Source organism: Megalopta genalis, chromosome 12 (assembly GCF_051020955.1).
Source record: "Megalopta genalis isolate 19385.01 chromosome 12, iyMegGena1_principal, whole genome shotgun sequence".
Taxonomy (NCBI): domain Eukaryota; kingdom Metazoa; phylum Arthropoda; class Insecta; order Hymenoptera; family Halictidae; genus Megalopta; species Megalopta genalis.
This window is the reverse complement of record NC_135024.1, coordinates 2,761,562-2,781,712: the sequence shown is the minus strand read 5'-3', so window position 1 is coordinate 2,781,712 and position 20,151 is coordinate 2,761,562. Positions and strand designations below refer to the sequence as shown.

At 38.7% G+C, this 20,151-nt stretch overlaps 1 protein-coding gene across 2 annotated transcripts in view; it reads left to right on the top strand.

The window, feature by feature from the left end:
- Positions 1 to 20,151, top strand: part of DAT (Sodium-dependent dopamine transporter) — a 33,870-nt gene that overhangs the window by 5,369 nt on the left and 8,350 nt on the right. The window contains exons 2-6 of one of the 2 annotated variants that reach the window (XM_033484834.2): positions 2,757 to 2,930; positions 12,873 to 13,007; positions 16,017 to 16,335; positions 17,070 to 17,208; positions 18,059 to 18,193. In XM_033484834.2, the coding sequence (XP_033340725.1) occupies positions 2,768 to 2,930; positions 12,873 to 13,007; positions 16,017 to 16,335; positions 17,070 to 17,208; positions 18,059 to 18,193 (891 nt within the window). In that variant the 5' untranslated portion in view covers positions 2,757 to 2,767. Of the gene's footprint in view, positions 1 to 2,756; positions 2,931 to 9,652; positions 9,675 to 12,872; positions 13,008 to 16,016; positions 16,336 to 17,069; positions 17,209 to 18,058; positions 18,194 to 20,151 lie in introns of those variants that run through there. The other variant, XM_033484836.2, reaches the window with a different exon arrangement.

Sequence of the window (20,151 nt, the reverse complement as noted above, 5' to 3'; positions counted from 1 at the left end):
TACATTTGCGACGACTATGAAAAGACTCTTAAATATTAACGACGATTAAACGAATCGTTAAATGCCTAGATTCGCCTGACATTTCTGTTTTTATTTATTATCTGAAGTAGTTAATATAAATTATCTCCCCACGTGAAATGTTTCATTTAGCGTTGGTCGGGTCGCTGTTCAATTTCCCACCGAGATATTCGAATAATTTTGCATTTAAAACAGGTCGAAAGTCATTAGCTTCTTCCACATCGTTTTATCGCCATCAATCAATTAATTAAAGAAGTTCTACAGTAAGTTTCGGCGTGTCCATAATTTGTAGACTTGCGAGTTTCGTGAAGATCCTCGCTCATCAAATTAAGAAACTGAAATCAGGATATTATCGCAACAAAATCCTCGTGTCATAATCACATATCAATTAGTAGGATTTTCATTTGGGTGTGCATATCGTTTGAGAATTACATGTACGAAGTGATATGCGTCTGATTCGAAACTGAACAAAAGAAAAGAAAACAAATTACAGTAATTTCTCTCAGAAATGTACGAAGGTCGGAATTGAAACCGGCAGATCTGAGAATATTAAGTCACGATTCTTCGGGCCTCGCGACTCGTTCTTGTAGAAAGCGATGACTTTATAAAGACGATGACTTAACTTTCCAATTTCTAATTTTTGAAGGCAATTCGGAGGCCACGTGACACGATTCGAAGGCAATTCGCAGGCCAGATGACACGATTCGAAGGCAATTCGGAGGCCACATGACACGATTCGACGGTCATATACCTAGTTTCTTACCTGGCTCACGCCCAAACACACCCTCAGCATCGACGTAGCAATAAATTACATAGGCGTAGGACTAGCACAGGGAAATTCACAGCAACCCGAAATGTGACATTTCCGAGAGAAATTATTATTATCGAAAACAATTATCGAAACAAAATTATCTCCGAAAACAAACCAGAGGGCACAGCAATTGGTCGTTCCCCGTGAATCGGCTCCACTACCGAACCTTGTCCAGCATTTGAAAAATATTGCCTCGGACGAAACGTATTTCGATGGCAACAAAATCGACGACTCACTAAGCAGTTTACGTTTTATTTACAAATTCCGGCTACCGTTTTTCTTTTTTACATAATGTGTCAAGCACTTGCGCAAAGTTGCATAAAAAAATCGGCGTGTACCAGTCCACGGGGGGTTCCCTCGTCAGGTGAGGAGCGGTGTCCAGGGTGGTCCGCGGCGCTGGTCGCGGTGTCTTGCTCGTCTCGCACCTGTTCGCGGCGTGTTCCATCGTCGTTTGGCAATAACCGCCGAATATCAATTAATCGGGTCGATCCATAGACAAGCGTGGATCAGTGCGTGTGACAGAAAACCCCTCGTCGAGAGTCAGAGTCCCCTCGAGGCCGGCACCGCGGCCGCCTTTGAAATATACGCTGTTTGTCCGCAACCCGTCACAGGGGCACAATGAGCCTCGCTCGGAGCTTAAGCGGTGTCGCTTGAAGGGCTATCGATAACTTGTCGTCGCCAAATTACACACGCGACCGCGCCCGCGTCCCAGCTCGCACGCGTCTCGACCCCTCTGACCCCCCTATGACCCCCTCCGCCGTCGCACCATTGCCAATCCACCCACCCACGCGGCCCAACGCCCCCTTACTACCTCCCCCCTTCACCCCCACACCCCCTCTACCCTGTTCCGTCGCGTGTCCGGCTTTACGAAACGTAATAATCTAACGATCGCCTAGATCGTCCGCGGTGAATTAGCGATTTTTTTTTTTAGGCGAATTCCTTCACCGCGGTCGGGGCAGGGGGAGGGGGGAAACTCGCGCGAAACGAAGGACCCATTACGCTTGTCAACTCGATCCGGGATATACCCCTGTCCGCGCTCGATGAATCTCGATCTGTTGCCGCGTTTCATATCGGAGATTCCTCGAGTGCGCACTCCGGCTGCGATTAAAATCGGTCGATCGACGATGATTAGTTGTGTAATGCACCGGCCGTTCTGTAATTTATTATGTTAGGCTCGCGGCGAAACGTCCGCGTTTGATAATCACGGCGGCCCACGGTGGCCCGGATCGAGAAATTCGTTCGATATTTTCAGTCCGCTTTGGTTTCTCTTTTTTTGGAGATGGGAGTGCACTCGTTCACCGATCAGTAGTATAGTCATTAATATTAGAAATTAATAATGAATGAAACGGAGAGAATTTACAAGAATCGTTAAGATATATCTTGTAGATCTTAAAATGTCCCAAGATCGAATCAATTGGGATGTTCGCAGTGCACCCCTTGCACCTACACGATGATGATGATGATGATGATGATGATGATGATGATGATGTAAAGGTCATAGTCCCCTCAAGACCAATTTTCATACGTTTAAAGCGAACAACGTTCCACTTTTCCATGTAATTAATTGCAAGATACACGGACATTTTTATCTTCCTTCAACCCCTTGCGGTATCATTTTCTTCATAGTTACAATGATTAGAAGCTTCCCGATTGTAATAATTTCCAAGAAGAAAAAAGATAATTTATATTTATTGTGTGTCTGCATTCACGCAAATGTTTAAATTACGACACGAGAAATCAGGATTTTATTCGGACTAAAAAGAACGGGCCGCAAGGCTCGAATAATCATATCTCCTCTTTATATCTTTATATTTCCTCATTTTTGTGCACAATCTGAGTGTCAATTACGAAGAATTCACTGTATTCAGAGTGACACGATTACTCCGGTATTTAGTAGTTAATAATGAAGGGTCTCCTTTCTTTGTAGGAGGACGCATAATGTCGTCGAGGGTGGTGAAGAATCCTCCAAAGCTCGACGACTCCGTCGACGGCAGGGAGACATGGTCCGGCAAGGTCGACTTTCTCTTATCCGTCATCGGATTTGCCGTTGATCTAGCCAATGTCTGGAGATTCCCCTATCTGTGTTACAAAAACGGTGGCGGTAAGTGAAACCAATTTTTAATAAAAACGACTATCTTTCTTTCTTCGCATGATTCGTTCAAAACGCGCTTCGAAGTACTGTTCGTGAAGAATTTTACTAAGCGGCGGACATTTATGCAAATGTTTTTGATAAATATGAGGGCTTAATTAATGCGTGATCTGCTTCGAATGTGTTACAAGATACATCGGATAATCAAATAATTAGCCATGCGAAATATTTAACTTTCAGATGACTATTTATTATTTAAGATGAATATCTATTATTTAAGATGACATTCCTATTGTTCAACTCGCTTCCTTTCAGTACAGTTTACTTTTAGGATCTTCGTTATGAGCATTTTTTCATGCGAAACAGTTTTTCAAACCGGCATCGGAAAGTTTAAACAGCAATTGTTAAAGAATATTTAATGTATAAAAAATTCGACTTTGATTACAGCAAAGTACAGAATAATTCTTTAAACATTGCACAAGGATTAAAGTAATTCCCTTTAAACAAATGTTTAGCGAGATTCCAGTTCCAATGAAGCAAATCTGAATTCGATTTTATATAAAATAATCGCAATAATATTGCGATGTATCTATCAGATTCGTGGTGAAAATGAGGCCAGGGGAAAAGTGCGGCTCCAAATAAGACGAAAATCAGGGACAACGGAATTGCATCGGTGGCTTCGTTTTCGAGAAAAATGCAATCAAAAATCAATCTGGTGCGCGTTCGCCTAACTGATGACCGGCGTTAGAGGGTTTCACCGCAGACCGTTACTATGATTGTTTTTTTTTATAGTACATGGTGTCAGGCTATGCTTACTACGACACAGTAGCGGAATCTGTGATTCCAGTCGTCAGTTAGGTGCACGCGTACTAAATCGATTTTTAATTGCGTTAATTATTCCTCGTAATTATTGCACTCGTATAAATACTTTTTCAGTTTTTTTCTGAAATTCGTACGTATTTACTTAATTCCAGTATCAGTAAACATGATTAATGACTAAAAAATAAATAAATGAACGAATGAAAAAATATGATTAATAATCGATGAAGGAAAATTAAATGTGTGGAATAAAAATGAACAAGTCGAATAGAAAACCGCGACGATGTCAGGAGAATTTAATGAATAATAAATGTTAAAAATATTTAAAAGTAAAATACTATTTTCGATTTACTAATATGCCACTGTTTGTATTATTTTGCAAAAAGATCCGCGATCCAATGATCGCACTTCCAGAAACTACATGTTCTCTGTAACGTGTTCTCGAATTACGTGACGCATACGTTTATAAATTTCAATCAGCTTGATTTCAATAGGTTGTGACTCAATTTCGTGTGTGACTAATCCCGCGGTAATGGCGCATTCAATTATTCGCGTACTGGATAGTTTAACTCTTCTCGTTCCGCGGATATTTTTCTACGATCTTACTCGGGTTTCCTCTGCCATCGATAGCTTCGCGGTCGAATCGACCTTTTTTACGTAAATGATTTACACCGACGGCAATGATCGTAAATTCGCACGAAGAAACATCAACGAAGACGCATGTCGGAGATACTTAGTATCTTTTCCTAATCAATTGTGATATGTCTCGCAACTGATTCTAGATCCGTAGAAATTTTGTTGTAATCGATTTCGTTCGAGATTCGCGAAATGATAATTGCAAAGTTGTATACCCGATTAACATTGAGCATCAGTTACAAATTGCGATTTACAAATTTATTGAAAAATAGTTTTCGGTGAATAAATAACTCTCATAGTTCGTACACAAAATCATTGAGCAGCGCTTGTTACTTAATTGTATCAATTTAATCAACTGAATCGTGATTCGCAAATTCTTTGGGGAATGTTTTTAAGAAATAAATCGTTCTTAAATTTAGATAGAAAATCATCGACTTTTGGTTAGTATGTAAATGTAACCTGTATTTTTTTTATTTGCACATAGGACAGCTGCACACGTATTTGACTTAATAAAGCGAAAAATATAGTTATTGTTATAAATATATTATTATAATAAAGCTGTAATTATCATTGAACCTTAGAAGCGGATAAAAAAGATAAAACTGTCCATTGGGACGAACGTATAGTCCTCGCGCATCAAGAAGGCATCTTTGTGTTTACATTCCCCCTATTACTAGCTGCGGCAGCGTGGCAGTCAGTAAGAGGGGGAACGTAAACACAAAGATGCCTTCTTGTCGCGCGAGGACTATACTTACGTGGACTTACCTTCTTGAACTATTACGACTATCTCAATGCAGCACAGTGTAATTTAAGGAACTCAAGATCATTTTGATGTCGCGTGAGAGAGAAGTCGAAACATTTCTTCATTAGAACTATAAATAACGAATTTACTTCAGACAGCGGATTTTATCGACTCATTTCGTGTAACGAAACTGCGTACGCCAATTGATTTCTCATTTTCTAGATAATCATCGTGTACCCTGTCGTGGTACAATTAGTGCTTAGCAACAATATAATAGACAATGACGTGCCCTCTTTAAAACATGTGGGGCACTGTGCAACAGGAAATTAAAGCGTAGCTAGTGAATGGCGTCGTTCATCAACAATGAGACTATGGCTTCCTACGCGTCTGCCAATCGTGATACGCAAGACATATTTTTCGACTAAAGCAAACTTTGTTATGACAAACGAAACATTTTTAGAAAATCGTGGAAGAAAAGGCAGCTCGTTATTTTCGAGAAACTGCGATATTTTGCTCTACATTCGGACTAATATGTAATTCGAACCAGAATAACAACGTTTTAATAAATAATAATTATTATTAAATAATTATTGTATGTACGATATCATCTATGAAAAATAGCAAATTCTGTTTTATTTTTATGTTAAATTGTAAATTAGAGTGACCACATGCTTTGTCAATATTTTATCGATTTTCGTTGCAATTGGTAGCCTCTTAGGACAAGCAGAGATTGTAGTGGAAATATCCTTATTTCTCCCATATGGGATTTACTATCGTCATTATTTTTATCATTGTAACCATCGCTATTATTACCATTGTTATTCTGCTTGTTCACAATTAACTTTGGATTTATCAGATATTTTTCCTGCTGTCTGCGTTCGAGAAAATTGCAACAAAATAAAGATAAATTAGAAGTACTTTGTATATCTGTTGAATTAAAAACAAAGTTAATTTTATTTAAATGATCTAAGAACATCTCCTTCCTGGCATGGAATAATATTTTTAGTATTTCCTGGAAAGAAGCTTGTTAATTAGCCAAACGCATTTACAAGGTTGTAATACTTTAGTTACCGGAAGCCTATTCGTAGACGAGATAAATTTTCTTTTAAATAATAATTTCAGAAGAAGTTGTTACATTAAATACTTGACAAGATTGCTGTCGCTTTCAATAATTTCGTAAAAAATTCTTAATTGCCTCGACTCTAAAACGACTGTTAAAAAGCTTCCTCAATAAAGTGTCAAATGCAATTCGGAAAAAAAAGAAACCGTAGTCACAATTTATTTATATCGTTAAAAGGTACCAGAACATCCGTCCTGAATTTATCCAGGATTTATCTCGCGACAGTTAAAAGTCCGTCTAAAATGCATCAACACCGGTTGCAGACCGGTGGCGTTTTTTTCATTCCGATATTCCCCGACTTCGTCCTGCTGACGCCCGGTAACATTGTCAAGCGTTATTTCGCTGCTAGAACCGAGGGATGCGTCAAGTAATGCACTCCTGCAGCCAAGTAATACCGCGTTAACCGGTCGGCTAATTGGCATTTACCTCGTGGAAAATGACCCCGAGATTTAGATTTCACTTCGGGCTTCTTATCTGCGAAGAGCGTTCGCGGGTCTTGAAATTGGCCCGAATTAAAGCGAAAGTGTAATTTAAGAGTCCACGTACCGTCCCGGAAAATTGCAACGTCTTGATGGATTTAATTTCCAACGAATTATCGTCGCGCTTTCGATCCGGCCATTTCGTCAAATTCTGCTGTAAATCTTTTTTTTCCTCTTAACGCGGTCTCGATCTTAACCCTTTGCACTCGGATGTCGCCGATACGGCGACACGATATATTCACGTCAAATTGAATATTTTTATCTTTTTAATTATCATTTTCCTTCGCACTGTATGGTAATCGCGTAAAATGCATAATTAGAAGCACAAAATCGTTTATTTATCAGTTCTATACAATTTCCGAGCAGCATAATGATTTTTCTTTCAATTCGACTCTGCAAAGGGTTGATACTTTGTACGTACGTTATACAGTAAATTCTCCTTAATTTTTCTTCAGCTTGTAAACAAAAATTTTTGGGGAAAGTGCTTCTAAACAAAAGTTTTTATAATTGTTGTATACATATATATATATATATATATATATAATATTACACATTTATATATATTACCACATTGTCCAGACAATATCTAATGACAATATTACGCGGACAACAGATATTGACAGTATTATGCAGACAATATAATATTGTCAATGTCGCGCTGGCGATACAGATTGACAATATACATCGACGATATCGATCGTTCGCGGGTCCTTTATTTAGCCGGACCGTTGTAGTATCGACAGCGTGTGTCGATCTTTCCAACGCGCCGCTAAATAAATACCCCGAAAATATTTTGCCAGGCGAAGCGTCGAGATCAAACGAAAGAATTCGCGCGCAAGCCGCGGATCCGTGGATCCGCGTCGTGAAACAGGTCTCGCAATAATTTGGATTCGCCGGGCTTAGATCACCGTCCGGCGGCGGGGCGCGTCGCGCGTAATTCGACACTCCGTTGTACAAACCTTCAAATAACAACTGGGGCAAGCAGCACGCCAACTACTTGGAAGACTGCGACATCGTCGCCGACGATGCTATTAGCTGTTCTATCGAGTCGCCCGTAGGAATACGATTAGAGCCGGCTATCAGCGATACAGGGGCTCCTCAAAAGCGGCGGCTAACTCGATTGTGAGGAGAGTAGGGCGCGCCATTAGTACCGGCAAGATCGGTCGCTAATTTCCAATTACCTTAATTAATTATAATTTCCCATTCGGGCTGGCCTTTGATCATGGACGCTCGCGACGCGACGCCTTTACCTGCTGCCATGCCACCGTACGCGATCCATTATGTCGCGTGATTCCGCCGAACGTTTCGGCGCTTCTTCGTTGCGGGAAATTAGGATATCTTGGGCGCCGCCGCGTGTCCCGGCACCCGCTTACGGACCGATCCACGACGGGCCCCTTTCAGCCGACTCGCGTTAACAAACGAAAATACATACGGATTAGTATAAGACGATTATATACGCGAGAAGATCGTAATTGAACAATGTCAACAATAAAGCGAGGTAAACACTCAACGTTGAATAAATTAATCTAGGATAAAGATTAACATCGTCGTACGTACATATTTTGTAATTCTATAATACTAAATTACTTCTATTATTGCTTCTATAATTGTAAATTATATAATAATAGTCTTCCAATTTTAATTTAAACGATTAGTTTACAAGAGTCCGGAAATAAATTTTCTATAGCGGCGACACAAATTCTGATATTATGAGACAAAAGTAGTAGACAAAAAACATAAATCGTATTTTCGTTTAATAATTTACTGTTTGCAAAGTTCTGTTTGCTTTAAAAAAAATTTCATATACCAAATACTATTTTTAAAAAATACTTACGCTGTCTAATGTAATATTTATACTGTAGTATTTAGTCCATGGTTAATAATAATAATAATAATAATAATAATATAACAATTATACATATGTTCTATGATTGTCGAAGTTTACAAGGGTTCAGAGATAAATTTAATGTAAAATATTTAGTTTACCAGAGTCCATAGGTGAATTTTATATTGGAAGCAAACAGCATAATTATTGCGATTCGGTGCAGAACATCCTCGCGGTTGGATGATTCTATAAAATTGTCTTGCCCCGAACGATACGAAGGAAATTGGCGAGCCGCCGTAAGAAAAAGGTGGTTTATGGAATTCGTGCATCGCGTGCGATCGTTCCGACGTCCCGAACACAAAGAGACGTTTGAAGCTCAGCATCGTCGCGTGCTCAAAGGACTAAAATTGAGCGGAAATGTTATTTGAAACCGGACATTTGCACCCGACGCAACAGGCTACCCTTTCCGACAGGAAATACATTTGCTGGTCGGTCTTGTAGATAAATTATAGTACGTGTGCAGTGTATTCTCCCTAATTGATATTCACAAAAATGGACAATTTGGGAAGAGGAGACACGATTGTTCGATCCATGTAGCTCGTTTCTACAGATACCGATTGTCAACAATTATAAAAACGCGCAATCTGAGCGCGAATTAGGGGGAAATTACTGTAATCGTGTCTCCTCTTCCCGAATTAGTCTGTTTTTCTTTACAAGCTGGGCGTCAATTGGGGAGAATTTATTGTAATTGCGAGAAACAAAGATTTCTCCTTGCCATTAAAAAATAAGAATGAATATTTAAACAAATATAGCGAGAACTTTTACATTAGGATTAATCGCAGTGGTGGAAGATAACGAAGATGTTCCGGCGACGGTTCGAGAACCACATGTGACTCTTTCCCCTACTTACGTGCTTCGTAGTTCGTGCTCGCTAGTCCACTATTCACCTTCAGACGTCACTCACACAACATCGCCTGCGGCATGATCGAATCGAGAGCCACCTTACGTGCCCGTGCTACGCGTAGCAAGGTGGCATGGAGTAGTAGTAGTAGTAGTGTTTACGGAACCGAAGTAGTGGGGAGAGAGAAGGACTGAGAGCACGTGGCTCATGGTCGAAAGAAGTCAGCCATGCCTGGTACAAAAATACATATTTAATACCAATCGTTTTTGCAATCGTTTAAGATGACGAACATTGTTTTAGGGTTAATCATTATTTTCAAGATGCCTCTAACATATGTATAATTGTAATATTGTTATTATTATTAGCCGTAGACTAAATATTACAGTTTAAATATTACATTAGACATATTTTTTAAATAGTATTTCGTATTTTTGACATTCTTTTTTTTAAGCAAATAGAACTTCGCAAACAAACAGTTAATTATTAAGCGATCATACAGTTTATGTCTTTTTGTCTACTACTTCTGTCTAATAATTGTAAATAATAGGTTCGTTGCGATTTATCAAGATTATACTTTAGAATCTCGAGCGATTAATTATATCGAGTCTTCTTTTTAAAAAATGGCTGCTTGTGTGAAACGAAGCGAGGAGATAATGTGTCTGACTATACGCAGTCTACTACCACTTATATTCTCTTCTATAGAGAATGATCTAATTCTGATTCACGAAAATGATCGGACTGACATTTATCCTATTTAATTAAGAATTTTGCATTCCGAATATTCTTGAATATTAGTTATTTTTCTTTTATTTCTTTGATACAATTAATTAGTGTTACACAGCTCTGTGTTCAAATATTCCAAAATTTGTGCATCAATATTTACACGGTTCGTCTAAATGTTTACCGATTGATCCAAGATTTATTATCGAAATATTTTCACCGTCCAAAAACACTGGCTCGCGATTACACCGTTGTTCTAAGTTAATTTTACAAACATATCGCTCGCAGGAAAACACGTATCGCGCGATGTTCGTTTGTAGGTTCCATTGGGCTGATTACACAAGCCCACAATTTTACGCGTCAATTGAAGCTTACGTGATTAGAGAAAATGATATATAATGGGACCTTAACTGGCAAATTTAATGTTCCGCGGCGAATTCAGAGTTCTGTTTCGGTCAATGGAATCATTCTGGCGAAAGTTTATTTATATCTACGGAACAATCGCAATTACGGAACGAGCAATTCCGTGTAAATGGTAAATTCGAAACGTGGAATACAAATTTTTGTAATCGAAGCGTAATTTTCAAATATCTGAAATCGAATGTTCGTATTCCATTTCTAAGCTATCCTAAATGCTCAAAAAATTACACGACAGCGACGATAACAATTAGATCGAAGATTTTTACGCGAAATAAGAATTGTGCCTGCATCAATCGCGCAGATCGAGCGTTAAACAAAGATGTGCTTCTCTTTTGAATGATCTTAATAAATTGAAAAAACAGTATAACAAGACAAACGCATAAAATCTGCAGACTAATGCTAATTATCATTATGTTGCTAGAGTTTTAGTTGACAAAAGTCGTTTCTCATTTTCTCACTATCCCGAGTCGAACAATTTGTTCCGCTCGAGTAAATCGAACAAATTGGGAAACATAGAGGCACACTTTCGTTCATTATTGCGAGAAAAAGATCATCGAGTAAACCATCAGCTATAAGAAGAAGAGAATATTCTCTCTTAATGCGATTACGTCTCCGTGGTTACGAAGGAGATGTACACGACAAGCAAAAAGACAGAACGCCAGAAACGAATGTGCAGTTCACATTTGATCGGGACTCTCGGTTCGGTCGATCAATCTCGACTTTTTTTTCGATTTGTTCGTTCTGCGCGTTATTCAATTAGAATATGCAATAGATTATAAAAACATAATTATACAATTGCATATAAATTATTTAGACAGCGTTCGATAAGAAAACACAATAAATTGTAAAAAGAACGCTGTATAATTATCTATAAATTATATAGAATTATTCGATTAAAAAATACATAAGCATTGCAGGAACTTTCGAATGTTTTTCAATTTTATAACGAAAGTTTACGCATTTCTAAAATTACTTTTCTGTATTATTAATACAAATAATTACTGTATTATTAATAATAATTACTTTTCTCTCTATCTAAGCATTCATTTCCGGAAGAACAATAGTGTTCCCCCGAAAAGCAAACGATATCGTTAATTAATTATTTAACTTTAAAATGAATTAAGATAAATTATTTACTTTATTTCTAAAACGGTGAATCGTATATAGGTTATGTGGACGCGCTAAATTAGCTTACATAACATTGTGCTGTCAATCATTCGCCAATCAACTCTCCGTCATCCCTATCAGAACGAAATCGATGTTCGCCGGAGACTTTTTCACAGCTCGTCGAAGGCAAAATATCTGCGAGGCGCTTGTCATTATTATATAGTTAACAGTCTACGTACCGGCGGTTTTCTAAATAATCATTTCAAAATCGAAGATCAACGGTTCAGAATTTCTTAAAAATTACTTGTTCCGGACTACAACAGAATTACTCGAACGGATATTATACTCTTAAAACTGCTTCCGAAATTATCGTTTAAAAGAAAATTATCGAACTTTTCGAATCGTTCGAAGACGCAACAAAATTTCCGGAATTTCGTTGGAATCGCAGGAAGCGTTTAACAGAGTTACAAATTTTCGATTGTATTTTTCGGACATTGATCTATTTCGTATGACGCTTCCGCGCGACCCCGATACGCTGGTTCCGTTGTCTGGAAAAATAGTCATTTAAAAATGGCCGGTGTTCACGATCCTACGGATCGTTTCACAGATCGGTGTCAACTGAATCGCCATTTTCGCTCCGCCTTGCCATATTTTCGAAAGTTCACTATCGAATTACGCACCTAAAAGCATCTCGCTACGGCCGCTGCTCTGAATATCCTGGAATTCAGTTATGCAGCTAACACGCTGATGCGAGTGGCTCGCTCATCGCTCTTTTTTCCCCTGGTGCTCGTCGCCATTCTCTTGACAAGCGGCAGGTATCGTCAAAGACGATAAGGATACTCGCATTTTCGCGCTACTTGCCGATCAACCGATCGCGTTCGACTCGAGCACATTCCGGGCTCCAATATTCTTCACGGTGCTTCCAGCTTTGCACAAACACAAGTTTTTGAATAGAAGCGTTCCCCTGAAAACACATTCGTCGATTAGGATCGCACGATTTTCCAATCTTTAATTTTATATTTCCTCAGACACCACAATATTGTATTTATTCTTAATTACTGGCATTGGTGTTTCAATTTTTTAGCTTGCAACAATTTCTCTCGAATTTCGCTGTCTGAAATTTGATTATTTGGAAATTATGTTACCAGGACACCAATTAAAATATAAATGAACTTGGGTTTACAGGAGCCTTCTTGGTCCCCTATTGCATTATGCTGGTAGTGGGTGGGATTCCTCTATTTTATATGGAGCTTGCCCTTGGCCAGTTCAACAGAAAAGGAGCGATCACCTGCTGGGGTCGTATAGTGCCACTTTTAAAGGGTAAGTGAAACAATCGATTTACATTTTCTAAAATTCTGCTTCACTGTATCCAAAGTTACAACAAAAATTATCTGCATTCTTTGCTAAGTTAGAATTACTTTAATGCTGTTTTTGCAAGCTTTGACTTTATAACTTCGTACCAGCTTGATTGTGCAATTGTGTCTGAAAATTCTCTATTCGTTAGTGGTCTCATTGTTTAATATAATAAAGTAGGCGAAAAGAATTTTATTGTTCGATGATATTGGTGATAAATTTGATTGAATTACATATACGTTTTTGTAAAAATGGTTTCCATATACAAAATTTCCATATACAATTTTTCAACATGTTTACGTTAATAAAAAACCATTGATTCTGGATCTGGTAATTTCAAATTAAAAATACGGGGTCGTCCTTTTTTGCACGAAGTATTAAATCAGCTCCGCTCAAAGTTATAAAGTAGAAAAATAAATAACTTTTCTAATACCTTTTTTACTGATTCAGTTATTATTCTCTCGAAGAGAAAGAAAGTATAATATCGATAACGATGAATAACGCAAGCTTATAAGCTTATATAAGTTTTAATGTTATACCCAAGTGTCGCACACAATGAAGTTTTAAACTTTTATTAGAGTTCTGTACACAATAAAGCGATTAAGCGTACTATAGCGACTAAGAATAGATCTCGATTAATTTTACTATAATCTTATGAAACATCTTCGTAAGTGTGGCTTTCGGTGATAGTACACAGCGACCGACATAATGAGGTAAAAGCACGCGGAACTTTCCGCCGAGCCAAGTGTACGAAAAAGCGGCGAGAGCTTTTCGCGCGATCGGATGGGTCCATGAAATCCTTGGAATGATTCTCGGCAATTGGCGTAAGAGCGCGATTACTTTTCTTTTCCCGGTGAATTTTTCTGAAAACCGTTTCTCGGCACTCGGCCGCCGACACCTCCCGGAACGAAGAACGGCGGGACATTAGGCACATCCGGTATACTTTCTTTTATTGCGCGATATGGTGGACCGTGCACGGTGCTTTATGTAACGCGTATAAATCCGGGGAGATCCTAGGGTTGGACGACCACCCATTCGAGAAGAGCCTCCATTTCCGTCGATTTCCCAGCCAGGACGTTCGCGTCCCGATGATCGATGTAAGCACAGGATTCCTCTCGACTCTTGTCTCCCACGTGCTTTCTCCTTTTGATCCGCATCGATGAACTACGTAATTGATTCGTCGTTCCCGGCGACCCTCCCCACGGGATAATGGAATATTCTCTGGCTCGAGGATTGGATATAAGACAGGACCCCTAGAGATTTTTAATCCTTTCGAGATGAACGTACCATGCAGAGAACGGGAATCCTTCATTTTATGCATCGCGTAACTATTTATTCCTTTACGGTGAACCGGGGGATGTTTGAGATTCGAGATTGGCTACTAGAGTTTAACCGTTTTCCGGTGAACCGATACTGAAACGTTTCGCGATCGTCGAGAACGCATCCTGCATTCTTTTTACCGAAACTCAGAAGTGTCTAGCATTTTAACAAATCCTGTCAAGGAAACGTTGGAGAACAAAAGTATATAATTATATAAATTATAAAGTATAAAGTATACAAATATACTATATACTTGTATACTTTATACTTTATAATTTATATTATTATATATATATATATATATATATATATATATATATATATATATATAATATATATAATATATATACTTATATTATTATATAAGTATAAAGTATACAAGTATACAGCATACAAGTATATAAAGTATACGAGTATATAAAATATAGAAGTACGTAAAGTATGCAAGTATATAAAGTGTACAAGTATATACAGAATATAAAGTATATAATAAAGACATGAAACAGTTTGTGGACTAGATCTACTTCCAAACAATTTATTAGTTTAGTAAGAATTGCATGAATATTAAATGTTTCTCGAAAGAAGTGAACAGAAGTAAATTCTCACTAATTGACGCTCATCATCATCACACACAGAAATTGACAATTTGGAAAGAGGAGACAACTATAAAAACAACTATAAAAACGAGCCGCAAGGCTCGAGTAATTCCCACATTGTCCATTTTTGTTTCCAAGCTGAGCGTCGGTTAGGGACAATTTACTGACAATTTACTTCCAAAAGCAGATCATAACAACATGTATTCTTTATATCAGCCTACAAAAACAAGAATTCATAAGAAGATTCGTGGCAAAGAAACACGCAACAAAATAACTATAATATAATATTTAATGAAAGTTCTCCAGTTTGAAAAAGCAGAAATAAATTGATTTTTGTAACGATTGTAAAAAATCCCAGAAAGGAGTAGAAGAATATATTTATTGACGCGGATATCAAACATTGCTTTATCCAATTTTTGCAATAAAACTGGACTTACGGTGATTGGCTCTCGAGCCCCGCAAACGTTGTCTCATGTACAGTAACACCTGGATTCCTGCATCTCCTTCCGCCTCGTTAACCAAGAAGCGCCTGGATCCCTGCCATTTTAATGTGCATCCGATCAACAGTGAATCCTGTGTGTGTGTGTGTGTGTGTGTGTGTGTATGTGTGTCTCAGCAGTAAAGCAGTCAGAGCGAAACAATTTCTGATCTTCTAGATCCTGATCCTCCACCGCTTAGCAAACTATGGCCCAAAAAACGTGTACAAGTTCAGGTATTACACAGTATGGTAATTTCTCCCGGAAATGCCAAATTTCGGGTTGCTGTGAATTTCCCTGTGCTGGTCCTACGCCTATGTAATAACTTATTGCTACGTCGATGTCAAGGGTCGACGCGGAGCTTCAATTCGAATCGCCTTCGAATCGTGTCATGTTGCCTCCGAATTGCCTTCCAATCGTGTCACGTGGCCTCCGAACTGCCTTCTTCGAATCGTGGCAAAAAATTAGAAATGAAAAAGGTTAAGTCATCGTTTTTATTCTAGATCTCCTTCGATTCCGACCTCCGAGCACTTCTGAGAGAAATTACTGTATATAGATTCAGCAGCGAGGTTTTTGTTGACCAGGAATCGGATACGCGGTGGCACTAATCGCATTCTACGTGGACTTTTACTACAACGTGATCATCGCGTGGGCTTTGCGGTACTTCTTCGCTTCGTTCTCCAGCCTTCTGCCTTGGACCACATGCGACAACCCCTGGAACACGCCGCACTGTCGCGAATTCGACGCGAACGTCTCTTACACGTTCGACGACACGTCTCCCGTCGAATCGTTGGAGCCACGGAGCACCGACAACTCGTCCTTGGTCGAGGAATACTTGGACAGAACTGCCCATCAACGCTACAACAGCACGTCGCAGACGAGCGCTGCGCAAGAATACTTCAAGTGAGTGTACCAGCAGATCCGGGGAAAAATGTTTAAAAAAAATGTATTTGGTAATAGTTGACGGAATACTCTCGTTTGTACGAAATAGCGTTTCAAGATTTATTTAACGTCATAGCGAATGACTACATGTATGGTAAATAGTTATTTACGTTGTGGCAAAGAAAATTATTGTTTGGAATAGCATTTCTAAATTTCTATTAATTGTTTGAAACTCGATTTCTTACGACGAACATTTATGAGCGATAATAAGCCTACACAGAAAGAGTACAAACACGTATCGTTTGGAACAAAATCTTTTTCTTGTATTTCCCTTAATTAATGAACGTATAACAATTGGAACGTTTAACATCTGTTTGCTTTTAACAATGTACAATGTCTTAAATGAAATAATATGCAGGCGTTTCGTTTCACGCACAATAAAGAAAATATTTATTTCAATCGACTGCTTCAGATTCGTACTGTCAAATATATATTTTAAATACTTATTATTTATATTCGTGAAATCGATTAAAATGTCGTCAACCAGTATCTCATTTAATACAGAGATTAATTACTATTTCAAATGTTCGCATTTCTCAGACGAGATATTTTGCCGCGATAAAAATTCTGCAGCTTTTGAAATAGCAAGGCTGATTCCCTGTTTTATAGTGCCCGATAAAAATGGGGACAATTACTGTGTTCAATAAAGCGCTAAGGATATGTGTGAAACGCTGATTCATCAATTCTGTTTAAAGCCGAGCCATCTTAGAGCTTTACAAAAGTGAAGGATTGCACGACCTTGGTGCAATTAAGTGGGACATTGCGTTGTGCCTGCTGGTGGTCTACATCATCTGTTACTTCTCCCTGTGGAAGGGTATCTCCACCTCTGGAAAGGTGAGATTAACGTTCCTGACGAGCGCCGAAAGGTGCGCATTGTCTCCCAGTCACGATCTCGTAGTAACTCAACGCATCTTATTTTCAAGTAAATTTTTAACTTTCACAATTAGATGCATATTTATAAAAAAAAGGCATAGAAATCAATGTGAAAAATTCAATTAACCATAGCTTAACTTTGATTTATCTCACTGCGGTTATTCATACAGGGTGTCCCATAATTATGTTAATGTCCGGAAAGAGGTGATTCCTGAGGTCATTCGAAGTAACTTTTTCCTTAGCGAAAATGCAATCCGCGGCTTTGTTTGCGAGTTATTAACGAAAAACAGCGACCAATGAGAGACGAGATCAGCTGACGCGAGATGCCGGGCCAATGAACGAAGCTGGGCTTCGATTGCTCGTTGGCTGGGCCGCCTCGCGCCAGCCAAGCTCGCCTCTCATTGGTCACTGGTTTTCGTTAATAACTCGTAAACAAAGCCGCGGATCGCATTTTCGCTAAGAAAGAAGTCACTTCAAATGACCTCAGGAATCACCCCTGAATCGGGTATTAACATAATTTTATATAACATTTTATTTAACATAAGTTTACAGAATTTATGTACGTGAACATGATATTGTATGGTGATGGTTGAACACCTAATTTTTGTGCGCAGCTTATGAAATTTTAACTTTCTCATTTTAATTTAAATTTAAAATAGAATATTTGCAAAAGTGTGTCACTTCAAAAAGAAAAAAAACAAAAACGACGCACCAATTGTCATGCTATGCGTATTTAAATGCAAATTCAAAACTCAAGTAAGAGTTAGCACCTATTTGTAGGGCCGAAGTTGAAAGGAACTTTTTGTCACAGGTAGTTTGGTTTACGGCTCTGTTTCCGTACGCTGTTCTACTGATTCTACTTATACGGGGCGTCACGCTACCAGGAAGTTCCGAAGGGATACGCTACTACCTCAACCCGAACTTTTCCGCCATCACGAAGGCGGAGGTAATTAGATCTCAAATCTGTATTAGAAATTATAAGGCAAAGAGTGCAAACTGTGTACCGGTTCAAAATTAAAAACGAACATATCTTCTTCGACTAGTGGAAAACAGTCGATCGGATCAGTTCGACAAGATTATATTTTTGAAAATATTTGTTTAAAACAATCTTTCGAGCTACATCAAATTCGCGTGATCGATATAAATCCTGCAGATTATGTACGATAAAATTAAAGATTCTGTTTGTCTATATAAGATACACGGACAAAATAATTCTGTATTAGTATCGCTCAACATTTTGTATATTTTTAACACTAAAACTACTCTTCTATCGCGACTAATATACTTATATAATATATAATCTATAATATAGATATAATATAGATATAATATATAGATATTATATATAATATATAGATATTATATATAATCTTTTTATAACAATGTTTACATTTGATTTATTCAAACCTCGTAATATATATGCTGTAGTAAAAAAGTTTATTAGCAGATTTCTCGTTGAGATGTTTCTATAATTTCAGTAACAGAAAGGAAAAAATGAGTCATATTCTGACTCGGCAGAAACTGGTTTGGCAGTTCTAATGTAAAAATTACGTATTCTTCGTGAATTCGTTGTAGGTGGCGAAAAAGTAGCCGACATTTCACCGTTTCCGTCGCGATGTTACAACGTAAGAGTTTCCGCAAGGTCGACATTCGACGTACGAATTCAATGACCGGTGGCAGCCTGGACGGGAACGTTCCTAATACGAATCTGAACCTAAGAAAAAGCGCAGAATGGCGGCTCGCCGTACAATTCGTTGGAATCGTTTCCTAGCGGATGATCGCGGGAATATGAAGTGGCCACTTACAGCGGCCACGGCACGGGAGAGAATAAAAAACGGCGACCGGGGGCTAGGAAGTTAATGCAGCGGCATATAAGAGGGTCGGAAAAATCGGGCCGCGTCGCGAGAATTATTGGGTGGGAGTGGAACGTGCCAGGTTTATCCGACGACGCTGAAAATGGAAACTCTGTGTACCTGTCATAATGACCATTAGAGTTCGGTCAGTCAGAGGCCTGGAGTCGCACGTTCGACCCTCTCCGCTCGTAAGCGGAATGCATTTCTCCCCGGCGATGACGGCGACGGCGGCGGCGGCGGCTGCTGTAGTCGCGGCTCCGGAACGCTAAAATGGATTTTATACAGCGACCCGGGAAATTTGTTGATTCCAGAGATCAGGGGGTTTACGGTGAATCATTTCCGCGCGTCTCCTCTCGCGAATAAAGCGGTCCGCTGTTTTTTCTTCTCGAACGGTCACGCGTCGGCTTCCATCATCTTAAGCCGCGATTGCACAGTGTTGCCTTGATCCGAAATCTTGGCTAAAATGTAATTTTTCGAAGTATATAGCGGCTGATGCTGTTATAGCACAACGTGAAGCGACTCGCGTTCGGACACATTTTCGAACGAATTTTCCTCGAATTATGGAATGCTTTTCACAGGCTTTGAAGATTGTCATCGATTTTATTACAACTTGATGGCGTTATTGTTGAACATTTGTGCTACTGTTCGGCAGATCGATGTTTCTAGACAACGTAACGATCCTTGAAATTTTCATTTAGTGCGAGTAAAAATGAATACGAATAAAGTAATTAATAACGAGCGTGTACCTATAGTGGAACACTGTTTTCGTACCATGTCCCCGTGTTTCATATTCGATGCTCCTATTTTGATGCTTTTTGAACTACAAAATTGTCTGTATTTATTAAATATAACAGCCGATTTTTCTAAACAAATGGTACTGTCCTCTTACGAAAATTAATTGATATACTTGAGGTGTTGAACTCAATTGAGACATTCTGTACAAAATGACTCGCAATATTGATAATGCGATTGATTAAATTCAATTGACTTTTCGATTGACAGATTTCGTATGTCTCTTTTGTATTACAGCTGGTCGATTACTTCAGTTACA